General features: G+C 51.4%; 1 protein-coding gene across 3 annotated transcripts in view; it reads right to left on the bottom strand.

Moving 5' to 3' along the window:
- NISCH (nischarin) overlaps positions 1–25,251 on the bottom strand; it is a 33,098-nt gene extending 7,847 nt beyond the window's left edge. Inside the window, exons 1-15 of one of the 3 annotated variants that reach the window (XM_042929594.1) lie at positions 25,113–25,249; positions 22,849–22,932; positions 22,069–22,251; positions 13,954–14,002; positions 12,816–12,979; positions 12,354–12,449; positions 10,889–10,984; positions 9,303–9,455; positions 8,586–8,654; positions 7,897–8,082; positions 7,361–7,489; positions 6,129–6,242; positions 5,663–5,774; positions 1,328–1,452; positions 157–206 (exon numbers count right to left, since the gene is read on the bottom strand). In XM_042929594.1, the coding sequence (XP_042785528.1) occupies positions 157–206; positions 1,328–1,452; positions 5,663–5,774; positions 6,129–6,242; positions 7,361–7,489; positions 7,897–8,082; positions 8,586–8,654; positions 9,303–9,455; positions 10,889–10,984; positions 12,354–12,449; positions 12,816–12,979; positions 13,954–14,002; positions 22,069–22,251; positions 22,849–22,932; positions 25,113–25,208 (1,706 nt within the window). In that variant the 5' untranslated portion in view covers positions 25,209–25,249. The other 2 variants (XM_042929596.1, XM_042929597.1) reach the window with 2 other exon arrangements.

Here is a 25,251-nt window from a genome sequence, read left to right as displayed (position 1 = left end):
CAGACCACAGCCCACCTCATTGGTGCTTATTTAAAGGAAGAAACAGTTTTGAAGGACTCCTATGAACAGATCCTTAACAAAATCCAACTGGTTCCCACTAGCCCACAGCTGGGCACGTGCAGGAGGCCTAGAATGCCTTCTCAACCTCTTCCTTACCTCACACCACCAACAGCTCCTGGCACGTCCCGTAAATCATCAGAAGGTGCCTGACAGAGAAGGACATGAAGTGAGCCCCCTACTTGCTATAGCCATTCCCTGGTATTTACTGGGTGCCTGACCCTGAGCCAGGCACCCCCTGCCCCTCACCATCCTGCTTCCCTCAGGGATGGATTCTGGGGCCCAGAAAGGCAGAGACTCATCCAGTTACCCCACCAGTGTACAGCAGGGCTGAGATCCCTGCCCATGTGTCTGACCCCAGCCCACGCCCCCATACCACAACTCAGCATGCGCCTCTAGGTCTGGCATCTAAGTGCTCCTCATGCCACCCGAGAGGCTCCACATGGTCAGTCTACCAATCTGGCAACTGGCCAGGAGAGGACTCGATGAAAAGAGGCTAGGCAGCACCTGGCACAGCACTCCCAATGGTCTCTGGGCAGTGTGGAGGACCGAGGGCCCAGGACCTCCTACTGTGTGACCCTGGGGAGAGCGAAGGGAAGAGTGCCAAGGAGTGTGGGGACAGAGCGAGGACCCCACAGACTGCCCAAGGTCACAGGGCCATGACTCTGGCCTGCTGAACACAGCTGGGGTTGGATGGAGGCCCAGGTACCAAGCATACTCCCCACACACAAGACTCTCACATCACACTTGCTGTCCTCCTCTCTTCCCAGGACTCATGGAGAAGTTCCAGAACCCTCAGCTATAGCCACAGAGGAGGTGCTGGAGTCACAGTGTGTCCCAGACTGCTAGGATAACATGCAGGAGCAGGCAGAATAGCCCAGGACACCAGGCAACAGGGGAGAGGGAAACTCTTCCTGATGGGTGTAGGACCCAAACAATCCCCACTTAGGGCCTTCTGAACTGCCTTTCGTAGGAGAGTCCACTCACAGGGGCTAAGGACCATCTGGCTTTGTCCCCCAGGACCTAGTGAGAGAGAAGTGCCCGTTCCTATTAGCCCTGACAGACGGACAGACAGACGACAGACGACAGACAGGGAATATAAACCGTTCATCATAAAGCACAGTGGACCAAGCAGAGACAGCATCTGCCCCAACTCCAGCCAGACCACCTCCTACTTCCAGCGAAGGCACATCCTACTTCTGGACAGCCCCAGGCAGAAGAGGTGGTCCACAGAGATAACCAAGCCCTGGCAGCAGGAGGAGGGTGTTACCTGTCCTGCAGGGATGGACTCTAAGGAATCAGAGCATCCCCGGGCAATGGGCCGGTCTTCAGGAGTCAGACTGTCGGTGGATGAGAGGCTGCTGGCCAGGGCCTCCTCTTGCACGAACATGATTCCTGGAGAGACCAGGGGCAGGCGGGCAGGGCAGGCAGGGAAAGTAGCCATTCAACACACAGGGCTGGGCCCTCAGGCTATCGGCATTGACTGGGGCCTTTTCAGACCCCCTACCCCAGCCGCATGGATCACAGAAGAAAACATTAAAAATGGAAATCTTAAAAAAACTCTAAGAAAGAACAAATGACTGCTTATCTAACCTCAGGGCAGGGACAGACTTTCTAAACCTAAATCCAAAGGAAAAAATTGATACGTGTGTGACTATGTAACAACGAAACTTCTGTAAGAAACCTAAGATATAACAAAGTGAAATGAAATGAGAAAAAAGTACTTGTAATACTTGATAAAGGTGTGTGTCTTTAATCTATAAAAGGCTCTTCCAGGTCAAAAATGGGAGGGGAAAGCTGGAAACCCCGTTAGGAGACCACAGGATGAAGAGACATCCCACAAAGGAATGGCCGCCAGAAAGAACACAGGAAGCGATGCACCCTCTCACAGGGAACCACAGAAGGGCAAGTTGGAACATGACCTCTGTTTCGCCTCACGTTGGCAAGAGTCTGACTGACTGCATGGCCTGGATTTGGCCTAACTGGGCAGAGGTGGGCAGTGGGGCATGAGCTGGCCTGCCCGCTGGGAGAGCAGTTTGGCAGTATGTCCGTCAAGAGCCTGAAACGTGTTCACTCCTAGAGACTCTTTCTAGGGAAATGACTGAAGTTGGCCCCATCCCCCCAGTAACATGACATCTCCGCTGAGCTTCACAGACACGCAAGGGCTCAGATCCCCTCATTCGGCCAGGCCTTCTTCCAGGCTGTTTTCTTCCGTGGCTGGCAAGGACAATCCGTGCTTGGTACCCATGGCCTGTTTTCCGCAGGACACCCCCCATTGACCCTCCCTTAGGCTACCTCCACATGGACAGCAAACTGACTCATGCACCCCAGAAACACACAGTGCTCTTAAACCCTGCTGAGGCTGTTTTATGAACACAGCATGTCCAGGCCTGTTCCTTCACTCCGAACGTCTTCTACATTGGAGGAGAATAAAGACTCTTTAAAACATTTTCCTAAATGCAGCTGGTGAGGACAATACTGAGCACTGACCCCAGTTTTGCAGAGGTTTAGAGGAGCTTAGGGCTTGCCTCCACAGCCTGGCTTTGCCACTAATCACCATGGTTCGATGAAATGACTGAGCTCCAGAGGTCACGGACCCTCATCCAGCTCAGCTGCCCCCCAGGGACAGGACAACTCATGCAGCCCAGGCCGTTGCCCATGAGCTAGCCAGGCCAGCAGCCCAAACCCAGACACCCCCAAAAGCAAAGCAGTAGGCGCTATGCAGGCAGGAAGGCAGCAGCACACAGCCATGCATGAAGCACACTGTTCTCTCCTGGAGTCCACCCCTCCCCTCCCTCACTCGCTCAGATTCTGCCATCCTCTGAGGTTCACCTCACATACTAACCTCCACTGCAAAGCCCTCTGCTCTAGACATGGCTCTCCCTTCTACAAGTGCCCCCACATCATTCTGCCTTGTTCTCCCTTGGGTACACAAGCTCACCTCCCCAAGAGACTCCACATTCCTCAGGGGCACTGTCCTGGTCATCTGGAAACCTCTGATAAAGATGCAGGGAAGGGAAGCCCTTACTGACCATTTCTGGTGAGCCAGGAGCAGTGTTAAGCGCTCCCCCAGCATTAGCTCATGCACACCTCTCGTTATTTACCACAGTTCATCAAATCTAAGATGCGTGGGTGGGGCGCCATCTTGGTCTTAGCAGATGTCCACGGAAGGCTTTCACACGACTCCATCACGAATACCAGCTGGCTGACAGCGACTATGAGACGCCACTGATTGAAAGACGCATCTCAATTTCAGACAAGTCACAAGGTGGAAACGGGTGCATCTTAGAATCGATGAAGTAGGGTGTATCCACTTTACAGTTGAGAAAACAGAACTTCAGAGAGGCTGCAAGTTGCTTGAAGGAACACGGCCAGGGAAGCCGGGATGCAAACTGAGCCGACTGCCTCCCAGGTGCCTGCTCCTAACCACTTCTCTACAGACCTGGCTGAAGAATCAACTCTGGCATTTCACACGTCAGCCCCTACTGGTCACAATCCTCCATGGCTCCAACAAGCTGGCTAACAGCTCCTGAGATAACCAGAGGCCTGGTGTTAACTCGAGAGCACCCAGTTTATTCACAAGTATATTCACCTCTACAGGTGGGAGCAGGCTGGGAGCATAACTGCTCCCTTAGGGGAAAACCCTGACCCGTCCAGGCAAGACCCTAGACGGGCAGCGCATAGCTGAACACAAACATTTCTCCACCTTAGTGAGAAAAAACATTTTCTTGCCACTACCCACCCACACCCTGTTTGGAACTGAGGAAATGTGGACAGGGACAGTCTTTCTGCTTCCTTCCTGGACCATGGACTGTACAAACAAGTGGTCAGGAAGGGTCACTCAGAGGATGAGACGAGCGGCATCAGATTGCCTAGATGGGGCCCGAATTCTGTGGTTTCTCACAAAAAGGAAAGAGATGTGCACACAAAGACATCCAGTGCAGTTTTATTTATAAGAGGTGCAAATCTGGAGACAACATCTAAATGTCCGGTAGCTGGGAAAGGGGGAGCAGACTACAGCGAGCCACCCTGTGGCATGTCCCCAGGGTGGGGCAGTGGGGGAAGGGTTGCCTGCAGCTGCGGCTCTGGGGGCAGACACCTCACATCCCCCTGCCCACAGTCTGCACTTTACTATCTGGTTCTCTGCTCACTTGTTCATTCACACACTCACTCGTTCATCGATTTAACATACTGACTGAGAACCGGCTGGTTCCCAGCCTCAAGGACCAGTTGCGTCTCCCTGCCCCCAAAAAGTCTAGTCACACGGCTTGGCTCCTCTGCAGGCCAGCAGGCCAGCCGGTGCTGTGACATGGCAGCTTGAGGCAGCAGTCCCCAAGAGGGCCCTGGCCCAGTGGCAGGGAACGAGGCAGGAAAGCTTCTTCACTGGGACACAAACCCCCCTTCCCTTTCAGGTAGAAAAATAAAACCAAAATTTCTCAGTCAAGGGTGTTACAAAAGCAGATTGACAATCACTCTGGCCCCTAATACCACCACTCCATTCTCCTGAACTCTCTCCCCTAATCTCATGGTCATGACCTTGGTGTGCTGCCCTGCCATGGGCTTTCCGATTTAACTCGAGCACTTCCCCTTTCTTCCGACCCAGGTCCCCTCTCTCTGATGTCATGGTGGCAGAGCATTTTGTACCACAGCTCAATCTCCCTTGCATCCTCTGACACTCGTCACATCCCATGTTTTGCTGGCGTAAATAACGCTGCAGTGAGCATTTCACCTCCCCCTTCCCCATTAACTTAACCCGCTAAGATAAAATTCCCACCAGCGGGGTTACCAGGTCAAGGGGTGGGAACGTTTTTCTGGCTCTTGAAACATAGGGTCAAACTGTTTTCCCAAGACCTCACACCAAGTTCTGCGTCTCCAGGAGCCCGGGCGGGCGGCGTTCTTTCCTGCGTGTCCCGAGCCTTGGCTCCACTCGGGACGGCACACCCTCCCCTCTTCCGTGGGGGCCGGGCCAGCAGACACTCCCATGGGACCTGCTTCACTCACTCATCTCCGAGGATGCCTGGGTTCAGAGGTGAAAGCCCTTTGAAAACGCTAAGACAGTGGGCGGGTGAAGGGAACTGGTCTTCCATGGGTCCACGGACAGCCCATGTTGGCCCCACACACGCAGTGTTTGGGGGCTGAATCACACCGTGAGAACCACAGAGGTGAGGAAACAATAAAAGAAAGTTCCCTACACAGGGGCCGGGGTGCCCGATTCCAGAAAGTCACTGGGCCCGGCTTCCCGTTAACAAGGAACCAATCTGCCCGCAATGCCTATCAGGGATTAGGGTCCTTATGAGCAGCAGCCCTGAGCCTGTTCAAAGGGCAGCCCCCCGGCCCCATCAGAAACCCACAGGATTCTATAGGAACTGCGATGTGGGCGTTCAGACCAACCGAGGGGTACTAGCTAAGCAAACAACTGAACTCAGGCTGGCACCCCCCCCCACTCTGTGCCACCCCAAGAGGCGCTAGCCTGTAGATAGCACCATGCCCTCCCTGTGTCTGAACCCTGCAGGGAGCAGGTGCCGGCATCAGCCCCAACCCCAGCCAGGAGGCCCAAGCAGGACCTGTGTGACTCTGCCAGGTGGAAAGACACATACACAATTACCTTGATTGGAGAGGATGGGCTGGGGCAGGGAGGCAGAGGTGGGAGCCACGCTGGGAGGGGAGCCACTGGGCCGGACGCAGGAGGCAGCTGAGAGCCGGGAATCCTCACCAATCTGAGGAGGAGTGCTCAAGTCAGCCCGGGAGAGGAGAGAAAGATCAGGAAGCACAGAACCCGGCATAGTCAGTGGGGAGGAGAGAGGAACTCCCAGCTCTCACAAGTGTGGTGATGGTGCAGGCGGTCCGGCCTAGTCCGCAGCAACCCGATGTGGCAGGTGCTGCCACCACCCTCCTTGCACAGGTGAGGAGAGGGGGTGTGGCTTGCCCAAGGTCAAGCAGCTAGGACATGGAGAGGCACAGCTGAGATGCAGTGGACCTGAGCACTCTACAGCCTGGTTCCACAGTGAGCCAGCTCCTTCCTCAGCTGGCTCTTCACCATCACTCCTGTCACCTCCCACATAAAGACCCACCTTCTTCTCTGGGTTGTTCAACTTTGACTTGACCTCCTTGGCTTTCTGAATTGCTTTTAGCACTTCCACGGTGTCCAGCTCTTTCTCTGTGGTTGCCATGTTGTCCAGACAGACCTACAGAGGTCAGAGAATGGAGTCAGCATAGGGGCTGAGGGGGGCAGAGTGGCAGGGGCCCTGCTGAGGTGCGGGCCAGGTCCCAACAGGACATAGGAGGCCAAGGGAGGCTCTGCCCCCTGGCAGGTGAGCCCTTCGCCACCCATGGAAATGACCTGGGAGTTCCCACACCACCTGGTCCATTTTTTGGAGTCCCTCTCTGAGAAGGGGAGGGTACAGGATCCACTGTGAAGGCCTCTTGGGTGGCTGGGCGTGGGGGCAGCGACCTGAACCAAGCCCCCAGTTATGGCAAAACTCAGATCAGTGAAGAGCAAGGGGAGGGCTGCTGGGCGGGGGAACAGGCAGAAGAGCAAGGACCGCCATCCGCCAATAGAGGAGGACACTGTGGCTGGCAAACAGTGAGGGGTGGCAGTGTGCTCGAATGAAGGATGGTCCCAAGGACCTGCGGGAGGAGCTGACACCACACCATGCAGCCTGGGAGGGTAGGAGGAGGACATCCTGTGAACATGGTCTTGGTGACGGTGCGAAGAAAGGGGCACCGGGCCTGAAAAGAGATGAGGAGGGTGGTGGGGGAAGGATGAAGACACCCAGGTATCTTCTGGCCCGGGATTTGGGGAGAACGGGGCGGGGCCTGCTTGAGACCAAAAAGACGGGTGAATCTGGCTAAGGATCTGTCCAGTTGGCATGGTGGCAGGTGGCCAGATTACACTCAGCAAGCAGCAGACACTGTGCTAGACTATACTGGCAAAGGCGGGCAAACCCTTTGTTTGTAGCCCACAAAAAACAGTTTGACTTTTTAACAAGCTGAAGACAGTCCTTCCACCCTCACTCTGTGCTTGTTGGTTCACGGGGAGCCTTCCTGGCCTGAAGCTCTGACAGAGAGGACATGAGGGAAGCTAGTGGGAACCACGGCAGCTGACGTCCCCGTAGAAGAAGCAAGAAAGCCTCTTCCTGAGGAGGCAGCAGAATTCCCAGAACTAAAAGACCCTTAAGGGCCAGATGTCATTCCGAAGCAAGCAGGCATAAAACAGTGGACATCACCTCCAGTGCTGCCTGTGAAAAGCCAGACTCCATCCAGACTGTCTCTCTGACAGAGCCGACCTACCCCAGCAGCTTACCTCGGAGGCCCTCTCTCCAAACTGAGCTAGCACCTTGGTCCGGTAGTCAGGGATGATGCTCAGAGGGTTGTTCAGTAGAGCCACGTGCTCCAGACACGGGAGGCTGCCAATGCTCTTGACCTCCTCCATCTGTAAGATACGAGTTCCCTGCCATCATCCCTGTTTTGAATGCTTCACCAACAGGGCAACATGTCTGATGGCCTCTTGGCAGTGAAAGGCAGCTTCCCGCTCTTCTTTCTTTCTTTATTTGTTAAATATTTATTTATTTTTGCAAGAAAGAGAGAGAGAGAACGAGCAGGGAAGGGGCAGAGAGAGGGAGTCACAGAATCTGAAGCAGGCTCCAGGCTTTGAGCTGTCAGCACAGAGCCCAATGCGGGGCTCGAATCCATGAACCGCGAGATCGTGACCTGAGGCAAAGTCAGCTGCTTAACCAACTGAGCCACCCAGGTGTGCCCGGCCCCCGCTCTTCTTTAAAGTGACAAATACCAAGGTACAGACATCCCAGAACACTGAGATCCTTCTGGGCTGTGGCTCACCTGCTCGATCCTGTTGTCACGGAGATCCAGGTTGACCAGGGAATAGAGCTTATGCAGGCCACTCAGACTCTCCAGGAGATTGCCCGCCAGGTTCAGGGTCTTGATGTTCCCCAGTTTGGTGTGAACCCCTTCCAAGGAGGAGAGCTTGTTGTAGGATAGGTCCAGGTGCACGAGGTTGTACAGGTGCTGCAGCAGCATAGAAAACCGGGTACACTGGTTCAAGTTGAGGCTCCCAAGAAAGCAGGCTGCCACTAAAGGTGCAGCAGGCCTTCCACCCTCAAACGCCCACTTCCCTTGGACAGTTATTGGCAAGGGAATCCCCCTGCCCCCATGCACGCACCATGGCCCAGTGGCACCCCCAAAGAGGCATCACGGCCCACAGGGCAGGCGCTGTCCATCGCTGTGATGGAGGCATATCATCTTCACCATGCTTGAGTTAGATTTCCATACCTTCTCCCATTCTTTGAAACTAGAGCAACAATCGCCCAGTGCATCACTGAGACCCTAAAGAAACACTAGCAGCCCCTGGCTCTGTAAACCTCTAGTGTACCCAGACATCTCTGGGGTGCCTATGAGAGAAAACCCCAGGATATGGCCAAACTCCCAAGGCTACATCAGCCTCCTGAACTCTCAGGAGAATGGGACCTTGAGAAGCCCACAGGTGGTGGTCCTTAAAAGACATGAATTACCTGCAGGTTGTCCACGACCGGCACTCCATTGTGACTCAGGTCCAGGAACTCAATCTTTGGAATCAGTTTCTTGTGAAACAAAAGAGATACTCGAGGTTACTCTGGGAGGCGGGATCCTAGGTGGCCCTTGCACCTGGTGGGATGCTTCCTCTTGACCACGGACCCCTCAGCTGGACACTTCTGCAGGGCTGCTGATGTGACCCCTTCCAGTGCCCACCCAGCAGCACATCCCAGGAGTACACCGGGCCTCCAGTGTTGAATATGACCCACTGTTTTTATAGGACACTTGGCTTGTAAAAATGACAAATGCAAGGTCCCAGACAGGGAAGGAAGCCCATCCCTCTTCTACAACCCTGCCCAACCCCACCAAAAGGCACAAATACAGGAATTACTCTCCTAATGCCCAAATATCATCTGGATGTCACTCTTATACAGGCACATGGATTTTTCCACTCTACCCCCTGGGCATAAATTCCTTCACATACTGTGTTTCTATATCAAATGTGCATGTAATCAGTAGGATTCATTTGGCTCTATCCACTACCTCACCTATTTTAATTAACCCCACTTTGAAATTAACTTTAAAAACTGCAAGCAATGCACAGAGCACTGGATACAGGTTTTCCACGGTCCTTCTAGAAGAGGCCAAGCCAAATACTCAACCTCAGGATTTGATCAGGCCAGAGAAGCCCCTGGTGCCTGCTACTGAGAGCATACCACAGACTCGTCGATGTTGGAGATGCTGTTGTGGCTCAGGTCTAGAGTAGTCAGTGCTTGCCATGTGGGGATGACAGCAGTCACAGGGCCTTCCAGGGCCGTGCCTTCTGGCTCCCACTCATCAAATTCCGAGGCTTCGGGAACAAGGACTTCCTATGTAAGAACATCTGTTGAGCACCACACTTGGCCCTCACGCAACACAATCATTGCAAAATTTCAGGAAGGGCTTCAGCATATTTAGTATGTGGAAGTGAACTTGCATTAAAACAGGCTTCAGTTCATACAGCTTTAAATGATTGCGAAATAACTGAAAAGCTTAGCAACATAACAGCCACTTGGGATATGCTCTGACCCTGCTTTGTTAGCAAATGCTTTTCAAACCCAGAAGAGCCTTATGCTTCGTGCTGATGCCTTTTCCGGCTTAAACCTCAGGAGCTGAAGCTCAGAATTCATGGTGTTTCCAGGCAACTGTGCTTTCCAGACTGGCACTATGGTCCCCACTGAGGATAGTAGGCCCTTTTAGCCATTACTTTGCAGGGTAGCAGCATGGACGCAGGGGCACCATCAAAGGGCAGGAAGGCAGGTCTGCCTTGCTTTGCCCAGAAGACCTCTCCTCCCTCAATGAATGAATTTGGGCCCTTTGAGCCAGGCAGCAGGGAGTGCCTTGGACAGAGGCCGAGTTGCCCCACACCCTTGCTCATTACATAAGCCTCCTATTTCAGCCAGTGGCCTCGAGTCTTCAAACCCAAATCTGGATCATACACTGTAAGTCACAGAAGTAGCCACTATGTTTGTTCTATACCCTGAGATGGACTTTAACACTACTAAGATGCAATCCATAAAATGGTAAATAGAAAAAAACCCCGACATTCTCAATTTGAGCATTTCTATTGCTCACACACAAATGACAGGGACCAGCATTTCTACAACCTATCTACTTAAAGTCCACTCAGAACATGATACGAACAAGTGCTAAGCCAGGGCGTTTTAACCTTGGAGAAACATTTTTATCAATCTAATAAACGTTCTGCCACTTGCCACTGCCTAGCAATGTGTTCACACATCCAAAACCAGTGACTTTTTGGGGTAGGGGAGACCTAGTTCCTTCAACTGCCTTGTTTCACAGCGTTGATCTTTTTTTTTAATGTTTATTTCTTTTGAGAGAGAGAGAGAGAGAGAGAGAGAGATCACAAGTGTACGAGTGGGGGAGGGGCAGAGAGAGAGGGAGGCACAGAATCCGAAACAGGATCCAGGCTCTGAGGTATCAGCACAGAGCCCGACGCGGGGCCCCAACCCACGGACCGCAAGATCATGACCTGAGCCGAAGTCAGATGTTTAACTGACTGAGCCACCCAGGCACCCCTAACAGCGTTGATTTTTGATGAAGGCACAGACTAAAGCATCCCAGGAACTGTCAAGCACCACGAGGACCTGCACGAGTGTGCTGCTGCCCAGGGGAAGGTCCAGCATCTGGTGTCTCTGACAGGCAGCAGTGATGCTCACACCCATCCTCAGCGCAGAGGGGACCACAATGCAGGACCTTGTCTCTCAGCCAGCACCCCAGGCAGGAAATGGGTGGAGCTTACCTTCATAGAGGTTGCGGAGTAGCGGACACTCATTGTGGCTAAGGTGGGCTTCGACGCAACTAGCCCCCGTATGTGCCTGGCACCACAGTGACTTATCTGGGACAAAGAACAGCCACGTCTCAGAAATGGCATCATTGCTCCATCAGAAGTCTTGGAAAAGGGTGTCTACCACCCACACACAACAGAAGCACAACAATCAATAAACCCAAATCCTAAGAGGCAGGAGGCAACTCTACCCTAAGTCTTTTTCCCAATTTTTAGTGCTAACTAAACATTCCCCGAAGAATCTAGCGATGTGCACAGTGAACCACAAGCTCGATGTTCCGTTTTCTCTGTAAGGGCTGGCTGGGGCTTGGCAGGTGGATGGGAAGTGCAGGCTCTGGAAAGCAGGGCTTGCGAGGAAGGGGCTTCTCTCTGCCCCTTCTGCTTCTGCTCTTTGGTGATGGGCCCTCTTGCTCACCCAGCCCTACTTCACTGGCCTCGGCGGTCCTGCAGCAAGGGAGGGTGGGCCAGAGGCTAGAGCACGTGCATGAGTGCTACCCATACAGAGACTCCGACTCTGGGGCCTCAGCCTGTGTGGGCCAAGGCTGGGGTGGGCCCTCCTCTCACTTCCCAGCCCTTCCTCAGCCAGCACTGGTCGAGGCATGCACCACAGGTTCCCATCAAGGGATGTGGGACTCCAGTTCTCTGAGACTAGCCCAGAATGTGCACGCAGCATAGTCCAACGGGTAGCAGAGGCTCTGGAGTTAGACTTGGCTGGATTCAGATCCCAGCTTCATTAACTTCGTGGTCCTGGACAAACCTCCTTACTTCCCTAACCCTGTTTCCTCAACTGTAAAATGGGAATAAAAGTACCCACTTCACAGGGCCGTTGGGAAGCTTCCATCAAGAAGTGTGCATAAGGGCACAGGGCTGAATGCAAAACCCATGCTCGAGAAGCAGATGCTTTGAAGCATTTTTTAAATTTGTTACTGGGTCCCCTTTCATTAAAAAAATGTTAACAAAATGGCATCGTGAGCCCAGGAGTTTAGTAGGGAGTGATACAAAGCATCAGGCGTGGGCACACCAGAGAGCAGAGAGCCCTCCAAGCCCTCTGCCAACCTGCCCTGGGAGGCACAGACTTGGGAGGCAGAGGCCCTCTGCCAGACCCTCAGGGTGCACCCCCAGCACTTGAGCTCCAGCAATGGAAGGAGGGAGCCAAAGCACTGATACTCTGTCCTGTCCAAATGCTGCCTGTGCCCGGAGTGGAGACACGCAGACCAGCCGAGGGCAGTGGAGGCCCCTCTCTCTCTCTACCTTCAGATAGGCCAGACTTCCCCCCAGACAGAGTCTGCCACATACTGACAAATGCAAAAACAGTGCCTTATGGGTAAATCCAGACACTCTCCAGCTATAGATGATCAGACGCAAGACCACACCCACATGGGCTCAGCCCTGCCTAAACTCCAGGGCTCCTGGGCCTTACCTCCACCTGATGAAGAGACTTGAATATTGACAGATCAAAAGGCAGGAGCTGCTCTTGAATGTTGCTAGTCCCAAAAGGTCCTTCTGTGCCAGAAACCTGTGGCCAGAGAGAGGGCTTGAATTAGGGATGCTGCTGCAACTGCTCCCCAGCCACATTCACGAGGCGGTGCTGCAGCAGCTGCCGAACGTGACTCGCAGCAGGCACGCACCTCCACTCACCACATGCATGGTCAACAAAGCAGGCTAAAGCCGAGGTTCTGAGCGAGGGGGGCACTGGGTCACAACGCCCCCTGGTGCTCACAGCCAGAAGCACAGTGTCAAGAACACCCAAGACGGCCTTCCTTCTCCCAGGGCCCATTCAGCCACCTTCACACATGCTGCCAGCCAATGAGCTGTTATGCCTCACACGGGCTACGTGCCCACAACGGGGTGGCTCTCCATTACCAAGCTGCCACAGCTTTACCTTAAGGTACTTAAGGCGACAGGTGAAGTCCAGGATGTGCCCCAGGTCAGTCTTGGCGTCCCCACTGGCACACGTGGGCTTTCCCTGCTGTAGCTGCTCGGTGACCGCATAGAGCTGTAGGGGCCCGATGGCAAAGACCTCTCCGGCCCCCAGGAGCTGTTCTCCTGCAACAGCCACGCCCCACAGGATGAGCATCCAGCACCAGCCCCACTGTGCAGCCAGGGCACCTGCCCACCTGGCCAACAGTTAACAAGCACTTGGCAAGCACCCTCAGGACGAAGCTATGGTCCTGAGCTCACGTGGGCACAGGGCAGACCCAGGACACGTGATTACAAAGGAAGGGACATGAGAATGTGCGGCTGGGGAGCCTCCATGAGGCGAGGCCGAGTCAAAATCTGAGGCACTGAGCTGGGATAAAGCTGATGCAAGGCGGCATTCGGGCAGCAGACTCACACTACAACCTCTACTATGCAAACACTCTGTGATCAGGTGAGGCCTAAGGTGCTAGCCCAGTGCAGGACCTGTGAGGAGGCAGGGTTCTCAACCAGACAGACTGGCACTTGGTCCTTGCTCTGCTCCTCCCAGCCATGTACCCTGAAGCAGGTTCCCGGGCTTCTCGTTCTCAGTGTCCTCATCTGCACATCCCGGAAGGAAGGCAGTGAGATGCCCAACACAGGGCTAAACTACGGGAAACACTCATTACACGTCAGCTACTGTTACTATGCTCTCTGGCAGGGCCACGACCCCGGGTTGGCTTCTATTTGACGTCTAACCTCTTTCAGGTAAGGACAAACCAGGTGTAAGAGGGCAGCATTGCCACCTACCTTCCAGAACTCCACCTCAGGGCTTTGGACTAGATCCTGAGCCTGGGGTTAGCCCCCAACACAGAGACTCAAAAGAGTACTCAGGTAAGGTCCATAGCTTCTCGGACCTGGCTGCCCGCAGGGCAGGTAGACAGGCAGGCTCAGCTGTGGACCAGATCCAGGGATTTGGGCAAAACCCGAGGGAGGTGGGCCCTGGCTGGGACTCATAGCCCAGCACAACAGATGTGGACGGAGTTCTGCGCCACCCTGGGTCCCCAACTGCCTAACAGGGCTGGGCGAGTTACACAGTATTTCAGGGACTCCTGGCCACATACCTTTTTCAAAGAGCTCTTCAGCCAGTGCTGCGGTGATGCCATTTATCTCCTGCAGAGAAAACAGAACCCACAGTTAGGAAGTCCCTCTGCCCCCAGTCACTGGGACGCACACATCCCCTGCTACCCACCTCTGTTGCTGCAACGCCAGCTCTCTAGAAAGTTAACGTAACAAAAAGAGATTATGATATACAACAAAAGAGAAAGTAAACTAGAAGTCAAAGTGCCCAGGAAAGGAAAGTGAGTATTTCCAGTTCTGTGGATATTTGGAATGTCACCTCAAAGGCAGAATGGAAAGCAGACTATTGCGGTGACTCTCAGCACACAGGCCCTGGCTCACACATGAGGCCCAGGAGGCCAGCAAAGCCTGGTTATGCAGAGACCCAGCTGGGAAGCCAGCAGCTCCCAAAACTGGCCCCAGAAGATCCTAGGAGACGGCGTGACAGAGAGAAAGTCCTATTTCTTCTACGAGGGACCGTTTCTATTTTCTTTCACATTCCAAGTGAGCACCTGCTCTCTTTCTATGCTTATCCAGCAAGCCCTGCACCAGTCCACTTGGCCCCAAATTCATACAGAAGAGACAGGAAAGGACTTCTTTAATGAGGCCTGACAGGCTAAGCCCACAGTCACATAACAGCTGGTATGCTGGGGTCTGAACCCCCTGAGCAGTTACTGCATACTGGCACACTCAGGTTTCCCAATGCCCCATGTGAGGAAGATGGCATTTTGAACTCAGTTTCACAGATGAGAAAATTGAGGTGGAGAGGTGCCGTATTCTCCAATTTTATAGAAATTGGCCAAAAAGCAGCACAGTCATTTGGCCTTGAAGGCTCTCTCTGTACGTCACCAACTGCCTCAGTGCTTTTGTGTATAATTGTGGGAACAGTAGGGCCCCCCAGCTGCAAATCCTGCAGGTAAGAATTTTAACAAATTGACAGATGGCAGCCTTCTGGTAAACAGGCCCAGATGGAGGCCACACAGTTGCCTTCGTAACTCATGGGAACAGCTCTGCCACCGGGACATGCGACTCACATATTTATGGGACTCAATAGGCACCAGATTGGAGACAGAGTGTCCTTTTCTTGTTTTTCTCTGTAGTTTGTCTGTGCCCTTACCTTTCATACATGATGGACATGTTAAAGTTGTTTATATGCTGTATCTTCTTCCTGTTGTGCATGCCTTTTACCTTTGTTTGTGGCAGTTTTCCTGACACAGAGATTTTTCCATTTTATAAAAGTTGTTTAATCTGTGCTTCTTTTTCTTCGTGACTTCAGGGCTCTTCCCCAACCCCAGGATTATATAAATATTCCTCTAATTTTTCTTTCAGTACCTTATACTGGCTTTTTAAAATGTGTTTATTTCTTTAAGCTGCTTAAAATTCAGTTTACATATTCTACGAGAATAAGCCCCTTTGGCATCACAAATGGACAAAAAGCCCAAGGGAGAAAAATGAGCAAATGTGGCCCCAGCGGATGAAAGGTCAGATGAAAAGGGGCCACCAGGACAACACAGGCTCTGAGCAGGACAGGGCTCCAGCTAGGGAGGAGAGAGGCTCTCCATTCATGGTGAAGTTCAACTTCAGTCTCTTGCAACAACTTAAACTCAATTATAGTTTCCTTGACTGCTGTGAAGAACTGAAGAGCTTGGAATGGTCCAAAGGCTCGTTTCTCGGCCAATAGTTTTGAGGGCCGCAGCCCATCTCTAAGTTAAGTCCGCTGCCTGAGCATCACCTGGTGAGTCCTGAAAGAGGCAGGTTCCTGAGCAGCAACTCTCTGACCTGTGCTAGTGACCCTGGGGATCCCAAAGGTCTCCTGCAAGAAAGGGCTCCCTGCCCTCCATCTGACCTAATAATGTTGCATTTCTTTGGGCAGCTGGCTTCAATGCCAACCTTGCCAATAGGACAAGGTTGGCATTTCCAGAAAACACAGAAAGCTGAGAGAGATAGTGAGGGCCAAGGACTCATGCTAAGCAGAGAACAGGGGTTTTACTTCGGGGCAATCTAAGCAGCAAACTATGTGACAATTTCTCTCCCACTCTTTGGGGCACAGGAGGTGCACACTGCTGCAACACTTTGTCTCCCAGGCTCATCTTCATCTGGGGAGACTTCATGGGACAGGAAAAAAGGAACATCTTGGCCCCTGAATTGAGAGTTCAAGTCTCCTAACAGAAGCATTTTGCTGGCCTCCTCACAGTATTCTGGTTAAGCTGTAGCCTTGTGTGCAGAGCAAAGGTGAGCAGAATCAGGCTTTCTCCTGGTGTGGGAGGGTGGGGATGGGGTTCAGTGCCCCCCCATCTAAGCCACTGCAGATTCTGTTAGGTCACCTGAAGGGAAAGGTGACTCCCACACACCTCACCCAATCTGGGTGGAGGGGACCTAAAGTGCTTTGGGGTGCTACAAATGTCTGAATTGAGATGCCTTTTTTTTTTTTTTTTTTTACGGTTCTTTATTTTGAGAGAGAGAGACAGAAAGAGAGTGTGAGTGGGGGAGGGCCAGAGAGGGAGAGACAGAATCCGAAGCAGACTCTGTGCTGTCAGCGTAAGGTCTGACACAGGACTTGAACTCACAAAATGGGAGATTATGACCTGAGCCGAGATCAAGAGCCAGGACACTTGACTAAGCCACTCAGGTACCCCAAAATGCATTTTTAAAAAAAGACATTCTTTATACCTCAAAAAATTTTTCAGTAAAATTAGGTATGTTTAAAAACCATAACACCCATCCCTAAATGGGTGCTAGACCAGTCAATCAGCCGCCTACCAGGATCACGTGTTGGTGTACGCCCTCAGGCAGCAGTGTGAGCTGCACACAAATGCGCCACAAACTAGTCAGGCTGTAGATCAAAAGCTACATCTGTGCATGTGGCACCCTGCAACCCAGTGCACCCCACAGCACACGTGGCTGTGCTCAAGACATAACCCCAGGCCAGTCCGACGCTTCTGCTTGGGCAGAGCACAGGGTACTTGTTAGCAGGGCACAAACAAGGGACGCCATCACATGTCACTACGTGGTTCACTCACACACATGCTAAGGGTTGGCGGGCCCTATATAGCTCTTATTTCATGACTGTGATGAGGCATTCTAGCAGGAGACGGGTATGTTATGTGCAATTCGGCTTTAAGTAAAAATTCCCCACTGAGACATTCAAGGCTAAATATTTACTGGGGAGAGCTCCAAGACCATAAGGATGCTGCAGAGAAATCTGCTACCACTCACAGCCTCAGTACCTTGCCACTGAGACAAAGAATGGATGCGGATACTAAGGCTGATGTTAAGGTGGTAACAGTCCTATCACAGCTCCTGATTTCAAATTTCATAAAGCACCTTCGTCCTAGACAACTGGCTTTAAAATAAGAAAATGACAGAGATGCCACCTTTGACAAGAATTGGATGCCTTTCCTTACCAGGGCAGCCAGCACTGGATGGCATTTGGTGAGCCCCCATGGGCCCACTGCTCTTCCAGGCTCTTTACCTTCACTGCACGGTCTCCACCAATTCTCAAGCTTGGGGGACATCACCCCCAAGCTTACAAAGGAAGGACTGAGACACAGAGAGGTCAAATGACTGACTTAGAAGAAACAGTCAGGAAGCGGCTTGCCTCCTAAGTCCACTGGTTGACATCCTGCCTCAAAATGGTGTGCTAAAATTCTCTGTGGGATTCCATTTCACTGAATTTGAAAACCTCTGCTTGGGGGGTGTTGGGATGAGGTTTGTCACTGAGAGTTCCAGGAGTACTGAGCCACAGCTATCTGGAGGGAAACAGCACAGCAACAGGCCCAGTGCCAAGGTGTACCCACCCACTCACTGCAACACAGGTGGCTGGGCTGCCCCAGCCCCTGGATTCTCTGGCTCAGAGCTGGCCACAGACAGATGAACTGCTTTCTTGCCTTGCCATCAAAATCCACACTACAAAGGAATGAAGTTGGACCCTTACCTCACACCATAAACAAAAACTAACTCGACGTGGATGAAAGACCTAAATATAAGAGTTAAAACCATAAAAGTCTTAGAAGAAGAAAACAAAGCTCTAAAGTTCTGTAATCTTGGATTAGACCATGCTTTCTAAGGACATCAATAACACAAGTGACCAAAGGAAAAAAAATGGATGAAATGAACTTCATCAAAATCTAAAACTTTCGTGTTTCAAAGGACAGTACCAAAAAAATGAAAAGACAATTTGCACAATGGGAAAAACATTTACATATCACATTTCTGATAAGGGTCTAATACCCAGAATATATTTTAAAAATCCCTAAAACTCAACCACAAAAACACAAGTAACCTAATTTTTTAAAGTGCCAAGGAGGGGCGCCTGGATGGCTCAGTTGGTTTGGGTGTCTGACTTCGGTTCAGGTCATGATTTGAGCCCCGCATGGGGTTCTGTGCTGACAGCTCAGAGCCTGCAGTCTGCTTCGTATTGTTCTCCCCCTCTCTCTGCCCCTCCCTTTCTCCCCTCTCAAAAATAAACAAACGTTAAAAAAAATTTTTTTAATTAAAAATGAAAAAATAAAATGCCAAGGATATCTGAATACATTTCTCCACTGACAGTATACAAATGACAAATAAGCATACGAAAAGAGGCAGCCTCATTAGGGAAATGCAAATCAAAACAAGGAGACACCACTTCACACCCACTAGGATGGCTATCAAAAAAAGTGGACAGTACCAAGTTTGACAAGGATGTGGGGGGAAGAGAGCCTGTATATTACTGATAGGAATGTCAAATGGAAAAATTTTGGCAGCTCCCCACAGGACCCAGCAATGCCACTCTTTATATATCCCCAACAGAAAGGAAAATATATGGTCCATATAAAAACTTGTATGTGAGTGTTCACAGCAGCATTATGCATAATAGCCAAAACGTGGAAACCCAAATGTCCGTCGACTGAAAGATAATGTCGTACATCTAAACTGTAGAATATTACTCAGCCAAAAAAGGACCAGAGTACAATACAAATGGACCTTGCAAGCATCATGCTAAGCAAAAGAAGCCCATCACAAAAGGCCACATTTGTATGATTCATTTATATGAAATGTCCAGAATAGGCAAATCCATGGGGTACAGAAAGTACATCAGTGATTACTGATGGGTACACAGTTCCTTTTCAGAATGATGAATGTTCTGGAATTAGACAGTGGTGATATCCACACAACTATGTGAATATACTAAAACCAAGGAACTGTATGCCTTACAAGAGTGAATTCTATGGTATGTGAATTCTATTTTAACGAAAAAACAAAACAAAACCAAAAAACCAGGCTCAGGACAAGTAGGGTTCCCTGAGCCAGCCCTGTCCAACGTCAGCCCCACAAGAAGTGGAACACGTTGGGAACAATTTCAGTGAGGATGCTGATGGGACAAAGGGCGGCACAAACATTCCCTTAAGAGCTTCCAGCCTACAGAAAAGGCTGACAAATCTTTCAGGTCCTGTTTGTTCAAACTCATTTGAAGATCTAGTGGTTCTCAACCAGGTGCAATTTTGTCCCTCAGGGGAATATTTGCCAATGCATGAGGCCATTTTGGTTGTCACAACCTGCGGCGGCTACTGGCGTCCAGGGGGCAGAGTACAGAGATGCCGCTCAGCAGTGCACAGGACAATCCTCATGACAATCATCCAGCCCCAAAGGTCAACAGTGCCACAGCTGAGAAACCAGGATTTAAGGTAATGATGAGTCAATTACTTTTTTAAAATCCTTGCATGTATACAACCCAGGGCCCTTCTTCTTTTTTTTTTATTTTTTATTTATTTTTTTTTTTTGAGAGACAGACAGAGAGCAAGCTGGGGAAGGAGCAGAGAGGGGGGAGACACAGAATCCGAAGCATGCTCCAGACTCTGAGCTGTCAGCAAAGAGCCCGATGAGGGGTTCAAACTCACAAACTGCGAGAACATGACCTGAGCTGAAGTTGGACACTTAACCGACTGAGCCACCCAGGCACTCCCATGGGCCCTTGTGATAACAGTAATTTCAATATGTCCGGTATGTTCCAAACAGTAGAGCATGCCTCAAACCAGAACCTCAGATGTGGGCCAGCCCAGGCCTACCTCAGGCAAACCTATCTCAGAAGAGCAGCCCAGGCCTTTCCATGCTCAGAGCTGGGCAAACCTGAGGTAGCCAGGAGATTTGTTCCTCAAAGGCCTAGGTTTTAAGTAATGAATTATACTTTCAAAGGGCTGCTTATCAAGTTTTAGCCTTTAATGACTAATCAAAGCTTTCTTAAAGAACAGCATTTCCTAAAATACTAACCGATAGTTTCTCTGAAAAACTCCCGTAAGGAATGGAAATTTTTCCTCACATACAGAAAGAAAATGTAAAAAAAAAAATACCTACAACAGGAAACTGTTAGCCACATACACTACTGGTATATGCTGAATAAAATCCGAAGCATTTATATAGATACATGCCATCTGTAAATGTCACCCTTTTTCCTCACAGCCCCTCCAAGCTTAGTGACCCAATACTAGCGTTATCACCAAATTTCCAGGCTCTATCTAGCACTCCAAGAAAGGTTCAACTGTCCTACTCTGAAAGCACTTCAAGAAAGTTGTGTTTTAAACATTATTGGAGCCTTTAAGGCCACAACCTACAGGTCCCTTCCTAAAAGGTAAGCCTGAAAATGGAATGGGTTCTTCCATATCTTCATCACACAGAGGGAAAACGATTAAATGTCAATTATCCAAAAACCTATCACCCAGAGATGACTCTTAGTATTGTGGTATATGATCTTTCAGAATTTTCCTGGACAAATATTCCCACATAAACCTATTTTCAAAAAAACAGGACCATTTTATAGCCTTCTCATTTCATATAGTAATATACCTATTTTCCTTTGTCAATGAATCCACAGCTACACCATCATTTTCTAGCAGAATATCCAATTACATGATCAAAAATCCTGTGATTTTTTAAAAAACTGCCTCCACTGGACTTTTGATAGTCTTCAGTATTTTGCTACTATCTGGAATGTACCTATATCCTTTTCTTTTCTTTTCCTTTTTTTTTTTTTTAATTTACTTTGAGAGAGAAGGGGGGCAGGCATGAGCGAGCTGGGGAGGAGCAGAGAGAGAAAGAGAGAGAGAAAGAGAGAGAGAAAGAGAGGGAGAGGGAGAGGGAGAGGGAGAGGGAGAGGGAGAGGGAGAGGGAGAGGGAGAGGGAGGGAGAGGGGGAGAGGGGGAGAGGGGGAGAGAGGGAGAGAGGGAGAGGGGGAGAGGGGGAGAGAGGGAGAGGGAGAGGGAGAGGGAGAGGGAGAGGGAGAGGGAGGGGGAGGGGGAGGGGGAGAGAGAGAGGGGGGGGGGGGGAGGGGGAGAGAGAGAGAGAGAGAGAGAGAGAGAGAGAGAATCCCAAACAGGCTCCACACTGCCACCACAGAGCCCAATGCGGAGTGTGAATCCACAAACAGTGAGATCGTGACCTGAGCCGAAATCTAGAGTCAGATTCTCAACCTACTTAGCCACTGACTGGAGCCACCCATACCTATATCCTTTTCACAGTGGCCTGACTTTCCCCCACTAGAATAAATTCGCAGAAGTGGAATTGTTAGCTGTTTTCAATGTTTGAGTTTCACACAGCTGAACTTCCCTGTGTGAAGTGTGACAGCTCGTCCTGTCACCAGCAGCCCATGAAAGTTGTTCCTCTATCCAAAGGGAGTACAGAGCCGCTCCAGGGCATATACTGCAGTCTATCTATCTACGGACACTCGGCACCCTGGACCCTGAAGATGCCCTCAGATAGCAATATTCTGCTGACACAGCCTGACTCCTTAGTCCTGAGCTGTAAACCAACAACGAAATGATAGTCTGTGCCAGGTGTCAGCTGTTTCTAATCTACCCCCATCCATTTGGACGGAAAACTAGCTTCAACACCCACAGGCTGTTTTTGCTCAACAAAATGCCATGTGGTAAAGGAAAACCTGTCTGTGGCTACAGTCTAATTTAGAGCAAATCTGTCAACAAACATGCTCCTGCCCATATCCCGTCCCCACCCCGGTGATGTTCCTACATCTTTCTAACCTCGGGGTCAAACCCCAGCCCACCTCTCCTGAAAGCTGAGACTGAACACTGGTTTATGCCTCGAGCTGTGGTGGCTGCAGGCTTGCAAGGGGACACCTAGGAGGAACTTACATAGAAATGAAAATGTAAGAAGTGGGCCAGCACGCTGGGGGCCACACCAGGGAAGGTGGCCAGGAGCGTCTGCAGGTAGATCTCCAGATCCTTCTCTCTCTTTTCCACCAAGCTTCTCGAGTTTTTCCCAATTATCTTTTTGGGCGGAAGTAGGTTTTTATCAATTTTCCTTTCTGCAACCAGCTGTAAGAAAACAGAAGCACGGTCAACCACAGACCAAGAGGTTCTGCAATGGTGCAGGACCAAGGCAAGCAGCCTGAGGACAGGAGCCTGTCACAACTTCCACAAACCGTCTTGGCAGCAGTGTCAGAATTAGTGACCAAACTAGTGCATCTGGAACTTGGCCTCATCAGAGTCAACTAGGATTAGAAATACCAGTACAATCCCAGACAAGGAGCTCCATCTGGAGACTGTGGAGACATTCAGAAAATACCTCCAGGCCTCTAAAAACCATCATCTTTTCCAAACCAGAATGGAAAAGAATCAGGGCGGTACTCTGTCTTTAAAACACTCATGTTGCAAATGACCCAGAGAAAGGCAGCTCTACCCAAAAACAAAGAAAGAAATGGAATCACAGCTGGATATTAAAGTATAGGCTCTGGAATAGCTACAGTCAGGTGAAATAAGTTCAAACCTGTTTCCTCCCCAGGAAACTAAACATTATAGGCATGGAGCCGGTTTTGCCCTAAATTTAATGTGTGGCACAATGGGAATTTGGCCTAAAAGCACCGCCACCCCCCCCAAGCCCTGAGACACAGATCCCCAGTTCTCAAGAGTTACCTTTTCGTGCAGATCATAGAAATCGCTGTAGCGGTGCTTGACTGTCCATTCATGGCTGCCAACAGTGACCTGGATGATGTAAACCTACAAGGGAAAACCAATAGTCCTTGCCCAGCCAGCAACAAGGAAAGCCTAGTTCTCCCCTCAGCAATAGCTGCAGGCCACCCAGACGGTCCCAGCACCCAGGCCAAAGCTAGGCTGCCCTTGCCTGTTAGCCTCCGCATCTGACCCTAAGCAGCAGGACCCCCTCTCAACCTCCTCCACAGTCCTAGCACTGGCTGGCAGGCACATGGAATCGATCTGTGGCTCTGTGCAACAATGAGGAACAAAAAAGGTGACCATCCTATCAAGCCATCTCTTTAGTTTTTGTTTTTTTTTTTTTACTTCCAGCCTCCAACCTGAGCTGCAGGCAAGGCCACCCTTCCAGGGGAGGCATAACAGGGTGGGGTCTGGAGGGACTAGCTTCTCTGCTGTATATTTTTCCAGGTGCCCCAACTATATCCTAGAAGCAAGTCCCTTCCCAAAGCTTTCAGCTGGTTCATGGCTATGATTTCCGTTGCTAAGCCAGGAGTCAAAGTACTAAGAAGTTGATGGGAGGGCGGGGGAAGAGCAGTGATGAACAATCAAATCCTAGCAGAAGGCAATATAGCTTAGCGGTTAAGGGAATGGGCCCTGGAGTCAAGGAAAACCTGAGTTCAAAACTCAGGTTCTGCCATTTCCCGGCTGTGGCTTATGTAAGTGACTGGGAGCCTAAATTCTCTCTGAGCCTCAGTTTTTCCACTTTAAAATCTGATAGGCTTAACAATCGAATAAAGTAATACACGTAAAATGCTTCGTACAAGGCGTGACATGTAGCAAATGTTCAACAAACGTAGGTGTGTTAATAATATTCAACTCAGCGCAGCCAGAGACAAGCCGTAGGGTCAGCCTGGATCACCACTTCCCTGGTACCCATGCAGAGGAAGGCCTCAACCCCTCCGAATGAGAGCTTTTTGGAACTGCCGTCCCAGCTGAATGCTGCTTAGGGGTGATGGACAGCCAGCCATCCGCTCAGAGACCTTCACCCTCACCTGGAGAGGCCCTCTGGTCCCAGTGTCCTTCCCCTCTCTGCAGCATGCAGGGAAGGGGGAGGAGAAATAATCAACTCAGCTGAAGCCTCCAAGGAAGAGCAGCCATTTCTCTAGGACCGGCCTGTTGCTCCAGGATCCTCCCCCAGCCCCTCTTTCCAGCCTGGCAGCTTCCCTCTCCCTCCTGCTGCCCAGGAAAGGAAAAAGAGCCAGGGAAATGACCCTTAGGAGGAGGGTTAGGATGAGGCCCAAAGGGGTGGGGTGAAGGCAGGGCCAAAGCCCCCCACCCCCACCACTTCCCACCCTCAGGGAACAAAGAACCAGAGGCTGGGAGATGCTCAACACGCCCCCACCCCAAGACCAGTCCCTGCTAGGCAGCCTACCAGGTCCAGCAGCCTGGTGATCAACCCCATCCAGACCCAGAAAAGCCTTCCAACTCCATCACAGTCTGGAACTCCATTCCCCTTTTCTGTTCTCCACCTCCCCAGCCTTGATTGAAGTGTGTGGGCGGCTTGCTGCCCCGACAGCCACCGCCCCCCTCCCCTCCCCCCCCGCGCAAACCATGAAGACCCCTGAGGTTCCTGGGTCTTAACAGTTTCTGTCCAGAGTGACCATCTCAATTCCCCCGTGTCACGGCTCCACTCCTCCCCCATTCTGGTCAATGCCTGACCCCCTAGGGCCTCGGAGCTCCAGATCCCCCCGTCATTTTTAAAGCAAATCTCAATTGCGACCCCAACCCCCCGCCCCAAGATCAAGACCCCGCTCCCTCTTCTTCAGGGCCTGCAGGGACCCCCGAACCTCTCCCCTGATTACATCCATCTGAGACCCCTCCCCTCCTGGAGCCCCTGTCACGTCCTCCCAGGCCGGCGCCCTTCCAGGCCTAGAGGATCTACAAGGGCCTCCGCCTCATCTAGACTCCCGTCTTCCGCAGACCCCCTTTATCCCCAGATCCTCCCCAACCCTAACCTTTTCTGAAAATGTACCCATTCCCCAAGCTCCCTCCCTGGACCCAACCCGGGACCCTGTTTCCGGACATGCGGAACCGAACCCCGTTCCCCAGATTCCTCTCCTCGAAATCGGGGCCCCCGCTACCCCCTCCTCACCGGTGGCGGGGCCCAGATACCCCCCAATCCTCTCGACTCGGACTTCGGGTTCCAGTCGCTACCCCTAGTTATGGCGCTCGCGCCCCCTGCACACCGTATACGTGTCCACGAGCTCAGAGCCCACGACGCGCGCCTCCTTGACTGGCTCGGCCTCTCGCTCGGGCCCGAAGCAGCGCGCCGCCGCCGCCATATTCCGGGATCCGTTGCTGCAACCGCTGCCGCGGGTCGCAGAC

The sequence above is a fragment of the Panthera leo genome, chromosome A2 (genome assembly GCF_018350215.1).
Source record: "Panthera leo isolate Ple1 chromosome A2, P.leo_Ple1_pat1.1, whole genome shotgun sequence".
NCBI classification, from domain to species: domain Eukaryota; kingdom Metazoa; phylum Chordata; class Mammalia; order Carnivora; family Felidae; genus Panthera; species Panthera leo.
Note: the sequence above shows the minus strand (reverse complement) of the source record. Positions and strands in the feature narration are given on the sequence as shown.